We start from the raw sequence: 13,530 nt of genomic DNA on the forward strand, positions 1-13,530 counted from the left end.
TCCCTTTCCAGCTCTTCTGGAGCCCTTTTAGGCTCTGGAATGGGCTCTAAGGTTTCCCCAGAGCCTTCTCCAGGCTGAACACCTTCAGCCCTCCCCGTCTTTCTCCAGTGCAGAGGGCTGCAGCCCTCCTTGGAGCATTTTTGCCTCCCCTGGGCTCACTCCAGCAGTTCCATATCCCTGTGATGCCCGTACCCGGTGTTTGGCTCGGCCCGGTTTCTCTCTGGCCCCGGGCGCGGGGTCGGGGAAGCGCGGCCGGCCCCGATGGCTGCGTCTGGCCCCGCCCCGTACTGTCATTGGTCTGATTGTTGCTGACTGGTCACGCCCGCGAGCTGCTATTGGTCGAAACGGGCGGGGGGCGTGTCCCCGCCCCGTGCTATGTAACCGTGGCGGGCGCGGGGTCCCGGGGGTCGCTGCGGGGACCGGGGGGGACTGGGGCCGTCCCGGGCTGTCCCCACCGCCCAGCCCCAACGTGATGCTGGTCGCCGGCTCGCCGTGCAGCCCCGCGGGGCTGGAGGAGCACCGGGGCTGCGGGGCCCGGCGGGGCGGCCAGGTAAGGGCTCCCGGGCTGTACCGCCCCGTCCCCGAGCGCACACGGTGCAGCCCGCACGGGCGTCCCTCGGAGAGGCGCCGGGGCCGTGCCCCGCTGCCCGCCCCGCCGGGCGGCAGGGAGGGGAGGAGCCGGGACATGTCCCGAAAGCGGCAGGACAGGAGCAGCCCTTTGGCCGCACACGGGAGCTCCAGCCCTGAGCAGTGTGGGGCAGAAAGGACCCGAACCCCGTGCTTGGAGCAGGGGCAGCCCTGCAAGTGCGGGGGGAAATCGCGATGTTCAGTGGCGTTTTGTGCCCAGGGAGGGTTAGTGGGACCCCGGAGGAGGCCGCAGGCACGGTGCCGTGGCTGCTCCCGATGCCCAGTGCCGTCCCGTGCCCCGTTTCTCGCTGCTGTCCCGTGGCGGAGGTGCCCCGCGCTCGGAGCGGTGTCACAGGTGGCTGTCCCGCTGTGTCACACAGCGCAGCAACATCGCAGCCCGGTTTCATCAGGCGCGGCCAGCCTGACGCAGAGGGTGTGGGGACCCCGCGGCCCGTGCCGGTGTCCGCCTGAGTCACCCCTTCCGGTGACGCCGACGGGGACGTTCCCGGGCTCCGCTGACTCCCGGCTCTGCCTTCCTTCCTAGGAAAGAGGAATTGAGGCTGCCCGGGAGCACGCGAGAGGCCCCAGCACCTTCATTCCCCTGGGAGAGGTAAAGCGATGAGGATTGGCTTGGGTGGGGTCTCCTCCCTGCTGGGGGCTCCTTCACCCTTCCCTGCCGTGGGAAGGATTCCCAACCCCCCGACTCCTTGTGCCTGGTGGGGATGGGATGCTGAGGATGGGGTGGAGAGGGGTCACCCACGCCAGGAGGATCCTTGTGGCACTGTGGGGGGGTCTTTCTGGAGATTAGGGGAACAGCTGTATTTCACCCAGGTGTTTGCTTGCCCTGCCTGTGCCTCAGTTTTCCCACTCAGCCAGACACATCTGTGTTTCCCCTGTGATTCAGAGACCCACACCCTTGCCCTGCCCGACCCCAACATTCTGCCCTGACATCCCCAGGGCACCTGAGCCCTATCTCAGCACCCACATTCACTGCTCCAGATGTTCCGCCTTGGGCAGAGATAGCGCCGTGGTTTCGTCACTGCGCTGGGGGCTGACCTCCATCTCCTCCTCCCTCGCACTGCAGAGCCCAAACAAACAACCCAGCGCACAGACTGAGCAGGACGGGCTGTGTGGGTTCTGTCATGGAGACCCCCGAGCCCCCCATGCCCCCCGGGGCTGGTAGGGGGGACACGGGCAGCGGGGGCGCCCGGCGGTGTCCGTTCCGGAGGCAGGGCGCTTCCAGTGGGGTGAGGATCCAGCCTTGGTGCTCTTGGGCTCCTGCTTGTTGGGGGGCCTCCATTTAGGTTAGGGGAGGTTGGGAAGAGCTCGCAGCCATTCACTTCCCTCCTCTCCTCCTCGTGCAGATCCCGCAGGAAGGTGGGGAGAGCAGCCTGCACCAGCTCCTCAAGGCCTTCGTCTCAGCAGGCAGGGTGGACCACGTCGCCATGGTCATGGGGCTGCACCCCCAGTACCTCAGCAGCTTCTGGAAGACCCAGTACCTCCTGCTGTGCATGGACGGGCCCCTGCCCTACCACAAGCGCCACTACATCGCCATCATGGTGAGCAGCGGGGCCCTGGGCGTGTTGTGGGGACACAGGGGCTGTGTGGGGTCCCAGCACTGCTGCTCAGGAGGCGTTTGGGACCCCAGAGATGGGCCCCTTTCTGATCTGACATCCCAAACCCCTTTGGGGCCGGTGCCCACCCAGGGTACCCCAACACCCTCCCTCCAGGCCCCCTGGGGACTGGCACTGATAGTGAGGGGGGAAATCCCCCTGTCTGGAAGTCACATCCCCAGGGAAAATCCTCCAGGAGTGACGTGGGACGAGTGGGCTCCCTGCCTTGGCTTCTTCGGGGGCTTGTAGCAGGGCTGGGTCCCCCGGCGGGGCTGGGGCTGACTGCTGGCTCTCCCCGCAGGCAGCAGCCCGGCACCGGTGCTCCTACCTGGTGGGCTTGCACATGAGGGAGTTCCTACAGGTGGGGGGCAGCCCTGCATGGCTGCAGGGGCTGCACTGTGCCCCCCAAAAACTCCGGAACCTCAACGAGATCAACAAGCTGCTGGCGCACCGGCCCTGGCTCATCACCAAGGAGCACATCGAGGTGAGAGCTGATGCTGCCAGCACAGATCCCCCCCAGGACACACAGACTGATCTCAGAGGTCCCCTCCTGTGTGCACAGCCCCCAGGGTTTAACCCTTTCAGGGCTGAGCGAGGCAGTGGGATGGGAAGGGGTGACTTGCCCCTGGCGGGTCTATGGGTGAGGCACTTCCCAAACACTCCTGTATCCCTGCCCTTGGCGTGCCCCAGCACTGGGCTGTGGTGGCTGAGGGCTGGGGGTCCCTCCAACCCCTGCTGTGTGTCACAGGCTCTGCTGAGGCCGGGGCAGGACAGCTGGTCCCTGGCAGAGCTGGTGCAGGCGCTGGTGCTGCTCACCCACTACCACTCGCTGGCATCCTTTGTCTTCGGCTGCGGCATCAGACCCGAGGGGGAGCAGGACGTGGGGAGCAGCTGCTGGGCCCCCTCACCCCACAGCAACAGCAGCCCTGCCTCTGGGGACAGCATGGGGGACTCTGGGGTAAGAGGGGCTTTGCCTTGCAGGGTGTGAATGTACCCTGGGATGCTTTATGGGGCTGCCCCTGGGAATCACAGATTGGCTTGGATTGGAGGGACCTTAATGCCTGTCTTGTTCTACCCCCTGCCATGGGCAAGGGACACCTTCCACTGCCCCAGCCTGCTCCAAGCCCTGTCCAGTCTGGCCCTTAACACTTTTAGGGATGGGGCAGCCACAGTTTCTCTGGGCAAACTCTGCCAGGGCCTCCCCACCATCACAGGGAAGGATTCCTTCCCAATATCCCATCTATCCCTGCCTTCTGGCAGTGGGAAGCCATTCCCCCTTGTCCTGTCCCTCCAGGCTCTTGTTCCAAGTCCCTCTCCAGCTCTCCTGGAGCCCCTTTAGGCACAGGAAGGGGCTCTAAGGTCTCCCTGAAGCCCTCTCTTCTCCAGGCTGAACACCCCCTGCTCTCCCAGTCTTGTCTCCAGACTAGAGGGGCTCAGCTCTTGGAGAATCTCTGTGGCCTTCATTGGGAACAGCTGATGCTTTAGAGCCATGCAGTACTTCCCACATCCTCCACAGGACTTCCTCCTCCTCCCTTTGGGGGCCTGGGGATGGGTCATGGGAGATGCTGGAATCTGGGCAGGACCAACCCAGAGGGAGATGCCCAGGGGTTCCCCCAAGTGCCAGCAGATCTGGGGTTGGGTCGACCAGGGGCAGGGCTGACCCTGCCCTGTGCTTCCCCAGGGCACAGATGCCATGCAGGAGGTGGAGGTGCTGATGGCGAGGATGAAGCTGCTGCAGGAAAACCAGCTGGAGGAGGAAGGAGTCACACAGGAGGAGATGGCAACACGCTTCGAGCTGGAGAAGACAGAGAGTTTGCTGGTCCCTTCCTCAAGTGAGGAGGTGCAGGGTGCAACTCTAGGGCAGGAGGTCCCCATGGGCCAGGGGAGCCCGAGGGAGGGGGAAAGGAACCAGAATCTGCCTGAGGGAGAGTGGGATCAGCTCCCCAGTGCAGCGCTGACTCCATCTGGGCTCATGGCCACTGCGTTGGTGCCTTGTAGGTATTTTGGATCCCTCCCTGCAGTCCAACATCCGCTGCTTCCTGGAGGACCCTGAATTCGGATACAAGGACTTCACACGGAGGGGGGAGCAGGCCCCCCCCACTTTCCGTGCACAGGTGGGTGCTCGCCAGTGGCTCAGGTCTGGGGGTGCCTCCTGTTTATGTCAGGGCTGTTCCCAGGATTGTGGACAGTTCAAGTCCCCTGTCCTGGCTGTGCTCCCTCCAACTGGCAGTGCCTGAAACAAGAGGAATAAAGTCCTTGACTGAGGATAAACCAAATCTAGCAAAAAATCCAGACCATCAGTGTGTTACCAACACCCTTCTTATTCCAAATCCAAAACACAGCGCTGGAACAGTGACTGAGAAGAAATTAACTCCACCCTTCCTGAAACCAGGGCAGAGGGACCCCAGTTTTCCCTACCAAACCCCTACCCTGGCATCCTTTCTCCACCAGGATTACACCTGGGAGGACCACGGCTACTCGCTGATCAACCGCCTGTACCCAGACGTGGGGCAGCTCCTGGATGAGAAGTTCCAGGTGGTTTACAACCTGACCTACAACACCATTGCCATGCACTGCGGCGTGGACACCTCCGTGCTGCGCCGCGCCATCTGGAACTACGTGCACTGCGTCTTCGGCATCCGGTGCGTCCCAGAGGGGCTGGGCTTTCTGCTCCTCCTTGGGAAGGGCCAGGAGCAGGTCCTGGGTTAACCTGGCTGGGCTTTCTGCTCCTCCTTGGGAAGGGCCAGGAGCAGGTCCTGGGTTAACCTGGCTGGGCTTTCTGCTCCTCCTTGGGAAGGGCCCGGGAGCAGCTCCAGTGACTTGGTCTTGGTTAGAGCACTGCTGCTTCCCTAAGGCAAAGTGGTGCTGGTGGTGGGCTTGGCTGAGGTTCAGAACAACCCTGGGAAAGGAGAATTTAGTACAAAGTTACAGTAAGGGTGGTGGGGCTCTGGCAGATTTTGCCCACAGAGGTGGTGGAATCCTCATCCCTGGCAGTGCCCAAGGCCAGGCTGGACAGGGCTTGGAGCACCCTGGGACAGTGGAAGGTGTTGCTGCCCATGGCAGGGAGTGGGACTGGATGGCCTGTAAGGTCCCTTGCCACCCAAACCATTCTGGATTCTATGAGTGCACAAGGCTTGTATCTGCAATAACATCCTCCTCTCTCCAGCTATGATGACTATGACTACGGGGAGGTGAACCAGCTCCTGGAGCGCAACTTAAAGGTCTACATCAAGACAGTGGCCTGCTACCCAGAGAGGACAACCAAGCAGATCTACGCACAGTTCTGGAGGCACTTCAAGCACTCGGAGAAGGTGCTGCCCCATCCCTCCCCCCTGCAGGGTGCTCGGGGTGCTGACCCTGTGCCTGGCCCTGAGCCTGACCCCGCTCTCCTGTAGGTTCACATCAACCTGCTCCTGCTGGAGGCACGCATGCAGGCAGCTCTGCTCTACGCCCTCAGGGCTGTCACCCGCTACATGACCTGACCTGACCCGAGCTGCTCTGCTCCTGCTCCTGTCCTGGCTGTGCAGGAATGCCCAGGGGGCAGCTGGAGCCCTGGAAATTCCACTGGAGTATTGTCTCCCTGCTTCACGGGCCTAGAGCTGTGGAAGTGGGAGCTTCCCTGCGCTTTCTCCTGGGAGAGGGGAGCCCCCCGGAAGCTGTTGGTGCTGGGAAGACCCCAAAGTGCTGCCCTGGGCTTGACAGAGCTGCGAGGGCTCTGCTGCTCCGTGCCTTTTTGGGGCTGGCCTGAGCGAAGCCAGACTGGGATGTCTGTGGCTGCAGTGCTTGTGTCACACCCCTGTGACATATCCTGGCACCAAGGCTGCCACCGAAGAGGACTGACTCCCTGCCCGAGATGGCCAGAGGATGTCATGGGCTTCACCCCTGCTTTTTGGGTTCTGCTGTGCTGGGAAACATAGCTGCTGGTGGGGGTGCTGCCCAGGCACCCCCTCCCCACCTTTCTGCCTCATCCCCTGCAGTTTGGGACGTGAAGTGCCTTTAACCTCAGTGCCAGGGCAGGAGCAGGGAAAGGGTAAGAATACCTGAGTGTGTTTTACACCTTTTTGCAGTTTTCCAACCACTGGCACATCTCCACTGCCTCAGCTTCAGCGGCTGAGGTGGGGAGTTGTGCTGGGGCATGAGGCTCCCTTAGCCCCTCTCCTGCTGTGAGGGTGGCAGGGTGGCATGGGCTGGCCATGGCTTCATCCAGATCTGCCAGAGCATCCTCAGCAGCACATGGAGGTGCCTGCTGGGGAGCTGGATCCAGGGCCAGCAGCATCGCCACCCTTGCTTTGGCTGTTGAATGATAGCTCCAGTTAAGTTATTTCTGTTTTTTTTTAATGTATTAACTTCTGACTAGGCATGGAAATGCCTCTGTAACTTTGCTATTGATCTTGTTTGAAAAAATAAAATAATTATTTTTTAATTCTTTTTCCTGTTTCACTTTCCCCTTGGTCAGCCCAGGGGCTGTTCTTGTATGGCAGGTTTGGAGTGCAGGGTCTTGCTGCTCTGGGAGTACCCAGGAGCATCCCCGAGCTGTCCAAGGGAGGATGTGGGAGGTCTGAGTCCTCCCCATTTGCCTGAGAGGGATGGGTTTGACTTTACTAAACTCTCCTTGTGGTGACTGCTTCCAGTCTTTCCTGGCTGTAGCACCTTCCTGGGAAGGCAGGATTGAGGCATGACACTCACGCCACTGTGTGTGTCCCACGGGATGCTCTGACCCTCTGCAGTGGGGCTGGGGGGCAAACAGGACACCCCAAGCCCACGATGTGGAGCCCAGCTCTTATCAGGGTGTGGGCAGGAGCCCCTGGGAGCTGCTGATAAGATCCCTGGGGAGGGGCCAGCGCTGCAGGGAAGGTTTGTGAGCCTTCCCTGTGTGCCTGAGGAGCCAGGCCTGGCTCTGGGGCTGCTCGGGACCCTGCAGGGAGGGGGACCTGCCGTGCTGCCCCTCTGAGCACGGGGAGGGCAGAGGGGCCAGGAGGGAGGCTGGGGATGCTGGGGCAGATTCTCTGTTTTGGGGGAAAGAGGTTTGAGGGCAGCTTTTTTGGGGAAACTGAGGCAGGGGGACAGGGCTCCCTGGGATTTGGTGGTTGTGCCAGGGTTCCTGATGGGGATAAGAGCAGAGCGCCCACAAAGTGCATTGTTCATCCAGTGCATAACTAAAACCTGCAATTTGTATACATATCTATAATTTATCCACAGCTTTCACTGTTCTCTTGCAGGGCAGGTGTGTTAATAATCTCCCTACCTGTAGCTGATAGTTATGATCCCAGTAAATGCTTTTTTTTTTTTTCTCACTGCAATTGCCCTCAATTTAAAAACATAATGTGTTAGTGGTGTTTAACACACATCAAAGCAACAGGAACTAATAGTAGTAATAATAATAATAATAATTAATTATAATAATAATAGTAATAAAAGTGCTGAAGGAACATTTTGCGACTGATGGAGCCCGAAGTGCTTTGCAAAGGCGGCATCCCTGGGGCTGAGCTGCCCTCGCTGTGCAGGGTTCACGTGGGGCTGGAGATGAGAAGCACCTGAGTGTGGGTGGCTCATTCCCGACAGGTGCAGGCAGACACCCGGATCCGCTGCATGGGCTGAAATGAACAATCACAGAGCCCGGTGCCAAAGCCCCAGAGTCCTGCTCACGCCCTGACCCCAAAATCTCATCCTCCCACCCCAAACCCCCATCACCAGTCACTCCCTGGCCTCAGAGCCCCCCTCCAACCTCTCCCAGCACCTCATCATGCCCCTGACCCCAAAGCCTTGCTCCAAACGCCCCCGACCCCAAATCCCGGCGTGTCCCCCCCCGTTCCGGGAGGCGTGTCCTCCCGGTTCGGGGGCGTGTCCCCAGTTCCGGGGGCGTGTCCTCCGTTCCGGGGGCGTGTCCCCGCCCAGGGCGTGTCCGCGCCGCCCGTACTACATCTCCCGGCATGCCCCGCGCGTGGCTTCCGGCGGCGCGTCCCGGCAGCGGCGGCAGCGGCGGCGGCAGGTGAGGGCGGGCGGGGGCCCGGGAGCGCTGGCACGGCTGGGGAACCGCGGGGGAGCCCCGGGCCTGGAGAGCCCCGGCCCGGCCCTGCCCTGCCCCCTGCCCGGGGGCAACGCTGCGGGACGGGGGCGGTCCCGGAGGGGAAGCGGGGGCGCCCCGGGGATGCCGCGGGAGGGCCGGGGCTGTGCGGGCACCGCGTCGGGGGCGTCCGGGCATCGACTCCCGGGCATCGGCTCAAACGCAGCCGCTCGCTGGCTCCGAGCGCGAGAAGCAGAGTTCGCTGCTGTCCTCCGAAGGGCGGTTCGGGAACCCGGAGCGGCTGGGGCTGGCACTCCGGTAAAACCCGGGTTGGCTTCCCGCTGCCCTCCCGTGCCTTTGCCGTGAGAGTTTCCAGCTTCCCCAAAGTTCCCTCTGAGGCAGCCCCGTTGGTATTTCTTTGTTTGATCTCTCCTGCCTTAATGTTGACTGAAATTTGAAACGTCCCCGTTGTGCTTTCTGGCTTAATTGTTCTTTCCCTCTGTTTGCACGCAGATGAATTATTTACCTCTGTGCCTTGCATTGGGTTGTGTTTGTCCAGGTGGAGGTAGGCGAGGGCTTGGTGCCCTTCTCTGGCACTGAAATGCTCCAAAAAAAAGTAAATGAAGTGAGACGGTGCTCAGCTGAGGCTGAAATAAACTGAGCATTGAAGTTTCGTGATGCTCCTGTTTTTCAAAAGCAAGTCCGGTGCAGGATCAGGGAGGGGGATTGATGAAGTTTCCCCTTACTCTTGGTGGGTAAAGGATGTTCAGCTGAGTTAGTTTGATGTGCTGCAGAAGATGCAAGGGAGTGTAACCGGATTCCTCTCCCTGCTGCGATTTCCTCAGGAGTGCCTGGTGCTCTTCAGGCAGACCTTTTAAATGAATCCAAACTGCCTTTAAGAGTAGACAATACCAAAAATCGGCAACTTACATGGTTTAAATTCCTTTTTGTGAAGGAAAGGGCAAAACCGAGCCAAAATGAGGTCGATTGTGAGGGACTGTCACAGTTACACCAGCTGAAGGTATCTGGACAGTGATGGTAACAAAGCCCCTTTCTCATTCAGAGCAGGTTTATTAAGCCTGTTCTTGCCAACAGTGCTGGGAATGACTGCGCTGGTCTGTCCCAAGTCAAGGTGGTTTCACAGTGTGTCCCTTCCCAGGTGATTCTCTGTTATCTGATAATGTATCAGAGTGTTTTTGCAAGGAGCGTTTTCTTTGTGGATTACCAAGGACTGAGCTGTGTCTGAGGCACAGAGTGTCCTCAGCCTCTGGGAGATGGAGTGGGAGTCCTGTTGGGAGCATGGGGCAGTGCCACAAGCAAGGGGATGTGATTGCACCCTCGTTTTCATGCTGCTGCATCAGTGATTATACAGCCTTCTACTTCATTCAGTCACTGGTTAATTTCATTTCCAGTTCAATTTGATAACAGTTTTGAGAGCCAAATAATTTGTATTTAAACAAATGGCTTCTATTTTGATCAAATTTCATTGTGTTTGGCATGTGTTGCAGCATTCTATGTATTAAAAACTGCTGAGGCTGTGGTTCCTGCAGGTTTATTAGCTGGTGATGAATATTTAGTTACAAGCTGTACAAAACCTGTGTCTGGGTATGTGGTGGGGGGCTTAAAATACAACTGGGTTGTTCTGGTCGGTCTCGGTGATACCATGAGTGAAGAAAGCTGCAAATATCCTTGGGATCATTTGGATTACCTCAAAACATGTCATTTTCCAGGCAAAGCTGGAACTTTGGGCTGCAGGGAAGCTGGTAGGACTATTGGGGGCAAAGACATCATCTTGCTCCTGCATCCATTAGGGTGGGAGTGGAGATGCTCCAGGTCATTCATAATCAGTTCCCTAATTCTCTTTAGCAGTGATTTTCTGCATACAAATGCCAGGTGGCTTTGTTTTTCTGAGTGTGAGAATGCTTTTATTTTTTGCTGGCAAGTTTAGAGCCTGTGGAAAACTAATGTATGTGCAACTGTGGCAGCGTTGGGCCTGGGCTTTGTGTCGAGGGGAAAAAAGCCCTTTCAGAGATCTATTTTTATCAGTTAATTAGTCGCTGTTGCTGACATGTCAGTGCCGTGGTGATAACTATTCCCAGTTCTTCCCTGCACAGTGGGGTCATGGAATGCAGCAGCCAGCATGGCTGCTCATCCCCATGGCTGAGTTTAACTCCTTCCAAACTGTGCCCCTCAGTCCGAGGGCAGATTCCGTGGGAGGAGCTGGCATACAGCTGAGCAGAAGTTTGTCAATCTTCAGCAGAGGTGCTTTCCCATTGCTGACTGCCCTTCATTTTTCCTCTGCCCAGAGGATTTACTGTAGGAGCTGAGGTGTGGAGGTTGTTGTGATTTGCCAGTGGCTGGGTGACAGGCCTGGAACCAGAGGTAAAAGGCTGCAGCTTTCCCAATTCTTGCTCTTATCTGCTGATTTTGAATGACTCAGGACGGTTTATCTGGCTTGGAAGGTGACCAGGCAGAACATCTAGTGATTACACGTTGGTATTTTGCTTCTTGTAGATGAGGAGTTGGTGTTTTCCTGATTTCAAAATGATGAAGCCCTTAATCTGAAAATTCTTGTGTTGTTCATCCTATTCCTTGTGGTGTCACTTGTTTTTGATCCTCAGCTGTGCTGAGATAGGGAGGCGAGAGGCAGCTTTGGTCTCAGCCATACCCTGCTTGTCACTGCCTGAATTTCTTTGTTTATTGGTGAATCTCTGCTCTTTCTGCTGGGGATGGGATGGGGGAGGGAGGACTAATTATCTCCAGAGAGAGGCTTTAAATGCTATTAGCCAAAAGAGCAGGCTTCATCTCCCAACTTGAATGAGTTGAGAGAAATAACACAAAGCACTGGTGGCAAAGATATGAAAATTGAGAGCAGTCCAAATGGTTTCTCTCTGCTGAACCGTGGAAATAGATTTATTATTTCTTTTCCCTGAGCCTTTGGCTGGTAGCAGCTTTGGAGGAGTGAGGGAAGGGGTAAACAGATTGTTAACTTTACTCTTTAGTGTTTGTGCTTTTTGCATACTGATTCCAAAGCACAGCCAGGAATCGCTCACCTACCAGCTTCATGCAGTCGTGATGGGCAATTCATTATCAAGGACTAATTAACCGCAGCTGCTGAGTGTCATGGGGCAAAACAAGGTGCATACTGATGAGGTCGATTTGTGCAAGCCTGGCACTTCTGTGCAGTCGGTGCCTTTTGAAACACTTTTAGGAAAGATCACTGGACTTCGGTAAAGTTTACTGCTGTTAGGGGTTTGAACCTTCTCGCTGTCAGCTCCAGAAAGCTGCTGCCAAAAGCAGGAATCCCTTGGCTGCCAGTACCTAAAGGTTTTCCTTTAGTTAACCAAGCCCCAAAAGTTAACCCCTTAATTACAGCTGTGTTGCCACAGACTCAGTCTAAAATACATCAAGATTAATCCCCACCATTGATTTAAACTGTAGGCTCCCCCATATGGGCTTCCTTCATCACCTCACACTTGTCTGTGGGAAGGATGAACCTCTCTTAATGTGCTTTTCTCTCCCTTGGCTTTTAAGGGTGTAATCAAGAAAAGTTTGGCCCTAATCATACAGGAAAGCCTTGGTTTGTAAACTTGGATCAAAGTTTGGGAGGCACTGACTTGTTTGGTGTCTGCACAGTGTTTAGTGGTGGGCCACGCTCAGACCTCTCACTGTGTAAACACTGTGTTGCAGAGGGTGACTTAGCAGAAAAAGATATTATTACTGGATGTGGCCTTGAGGTTGGGATCACAAGCTGTGTCTCAGGCTGTGCTCGTGGAGGTGAAGCTTCCAGAGGTGTTTGTGGATGGGGGATAAAGCCAAAGGTTGTTGTCTTTGGAGGATTTGAGCTTTGAACAAAGCATGTCACTGTGCCAGTTTTCAGGGGACTTTGGCTGTAGTCACGTGCCTTTGAAGGTTGTGTTCTCTTGACTTATCCTCCTGTCCTACCCAAAATCAAGTCTGGGGTGTCTGTCACCAGCTGAGCTCGCTGCTGTGGGTCGGGGGCTCGGCCGTTCTCGCCGCGCCTGCTGGAAAGGGGCTTTGGGCGCTGCTGTTGCTGTGTTGGCAGGAGCTCCCCTGCAGATGCACAGAAGTGCTGCTGCTGGTGTGTTATCCATCCCTCTCCTCTCCAGAGCTGCCTAAAAGTTTTTGCTGGTTTGCTGCAGTGCCAAGATCCACAGGAAGCAGGTTTGCAGGTACAGCTAACACCCGCCAGCCTTTGGATTCCAGTGCAGGGGAGACTTAAGTGGGTTTGAGCAGGGGTGGAGGCAAGGTCAGGAGGATTTGAGCTGGTCTTTGCTGGCTGCCTCAGGTTCCGTGGGAATGCATTTTTAAAGCTGCTCTGCTGCAATGCTGACAGAGGAAATCTGGATGGATCCACAATATCTGCTCTGTGTTCCTGGATGGATGACCTTGTGCTGATGAGGTTATCTTTATCAGCTGGGACTAAGAAGGAGGAGGATAATTACTGAAACAGTGATGTCAGATTTGTGCTAGTAAATTTTGGCTTTTATTTTTGGCAATATTAAGTTTAGTGTCTGTTGCAAACCAGGTGAAACAGGAGAAGAGCTGTTACAGAATCATGGAATATGCTGAGTAGGAAGGGAACCCATCAGGGTCATGGAGTCCAGCTCCTGCTAGATTTGTTCCCTTGTAAAGGGTGTTTGTGTCATGCCAGAGGTGAACAGATAATTGTAGGACTAAGGATTGTTGTGAGGCTGCTGGATCCCCAAAATGTGACATCAATGTGACACTAGTGATTACACTAACCAGTATTATTCCACATCTGCTTCTAGCCTCCAAATGAAGCCTTCAATCTGTATTTTAATGACTGTGTTCTCTCTACTTATCAACTGTGAGTCCAGGGAAAATAAGGATGCTCAGGTGGGCAGGAGGCCTGGTTTAGCTCCCAGCTATGTTGCTGTTGTGGTGTTTGATGTCAGGCAAGTCACTTTTTCCTTGTTTCAGCCTTCTGTCTATCCTCTCCAAAATTACCTGTGGTTAGTGAGGATGTCATCCTCCTGTTTATAGCTAGAGGGACAAATTAATTCATCTCAGCCTTAAGGGCCATAATTAGCAGCCAGGTTCTACTGGTCTAGTCCCATCCTGCTCTGTGTCATATGGTGTGTAGGTGGGCCCTTTAGTAAATAGAGTATGAATAACAGGAGGAAGTGTTTGGGTATGTTGGGTAAGTCCAGCATCAGCTGTGTTCAAGGAATTGTTTCTTGATTTTCACCTTGTCCTGTATTTTGTGAATGTGTAATTTAAAGTTTTAACTCTGCAATGTTT

The 13,530-nt window shown here is 56.2% G+C and overlaps 1 protein-coding gene across 3 annotated transcripts; it reads left to right on the plus strand.

The window, feature by feature from the left end:
* The first annotated feature begins 462 nt into the window (after positions 1–462).
* On the plus strand, positions 463–6,663 carry SESN2 (sestrin 2). Of its 3 annotated transcripts, XM_036397113.1 has the most exons (10): positions 463–550; positions 1,172–1,237; positions 1,992–2,186; positions 2,542–2,724; positions 2,989–3,198; positions 3,922–4,072; positions 4,239–4,354; positions 4,692–4,882; positions 5,407–5,551; positions 5,636–6,663. In XM_036397113.1, the coding sequence occupies exons 1-10, from the start codon at positions 473–475 to the stop codon at positions 5,720–5,722; spliced, it is 1,422 nt and encodes a 473-aa protein (XP_036253006.1). In that variant the 5' UTR covers positions 463–472; the 3' UTR covers positions 5,723–6,663. The 3 variants fall into 3 exon arrangements, with proteins under 3 accessions (XP_036253006.1, XP_036253004.1, XP_036253005.1); XM_036397111.1 differs by having other exon boundaries at positions 2,542–3,198; XM_036397112.1 differs by lacking the exons at positions 463–550; positions 1,172–1,237 and adding an exon at positions 1,740–1,874 and having other exon boundaries at positions 2,542–3,198.
* The last annotated feature ends 6,867 nt before the right edge of the window (positions 6,664–13,530 follow it).

The sequence above is a fragment of the Molothrus ater genome, chromosome 24, assembly GCF_012460135.2.
Source record: "Molothrus ater isolate BHLD 08-10-18 breed brown headed cowbird chromosome 24, BPBGC_Mater_1.1, whole genome shotgun sequence".
Taxonomy (NCBI): Eukaryota; Metazoa; Chordata; class Aves; order Passeriformes; family Icteridae; genus Molothrus; species Molothrus ater.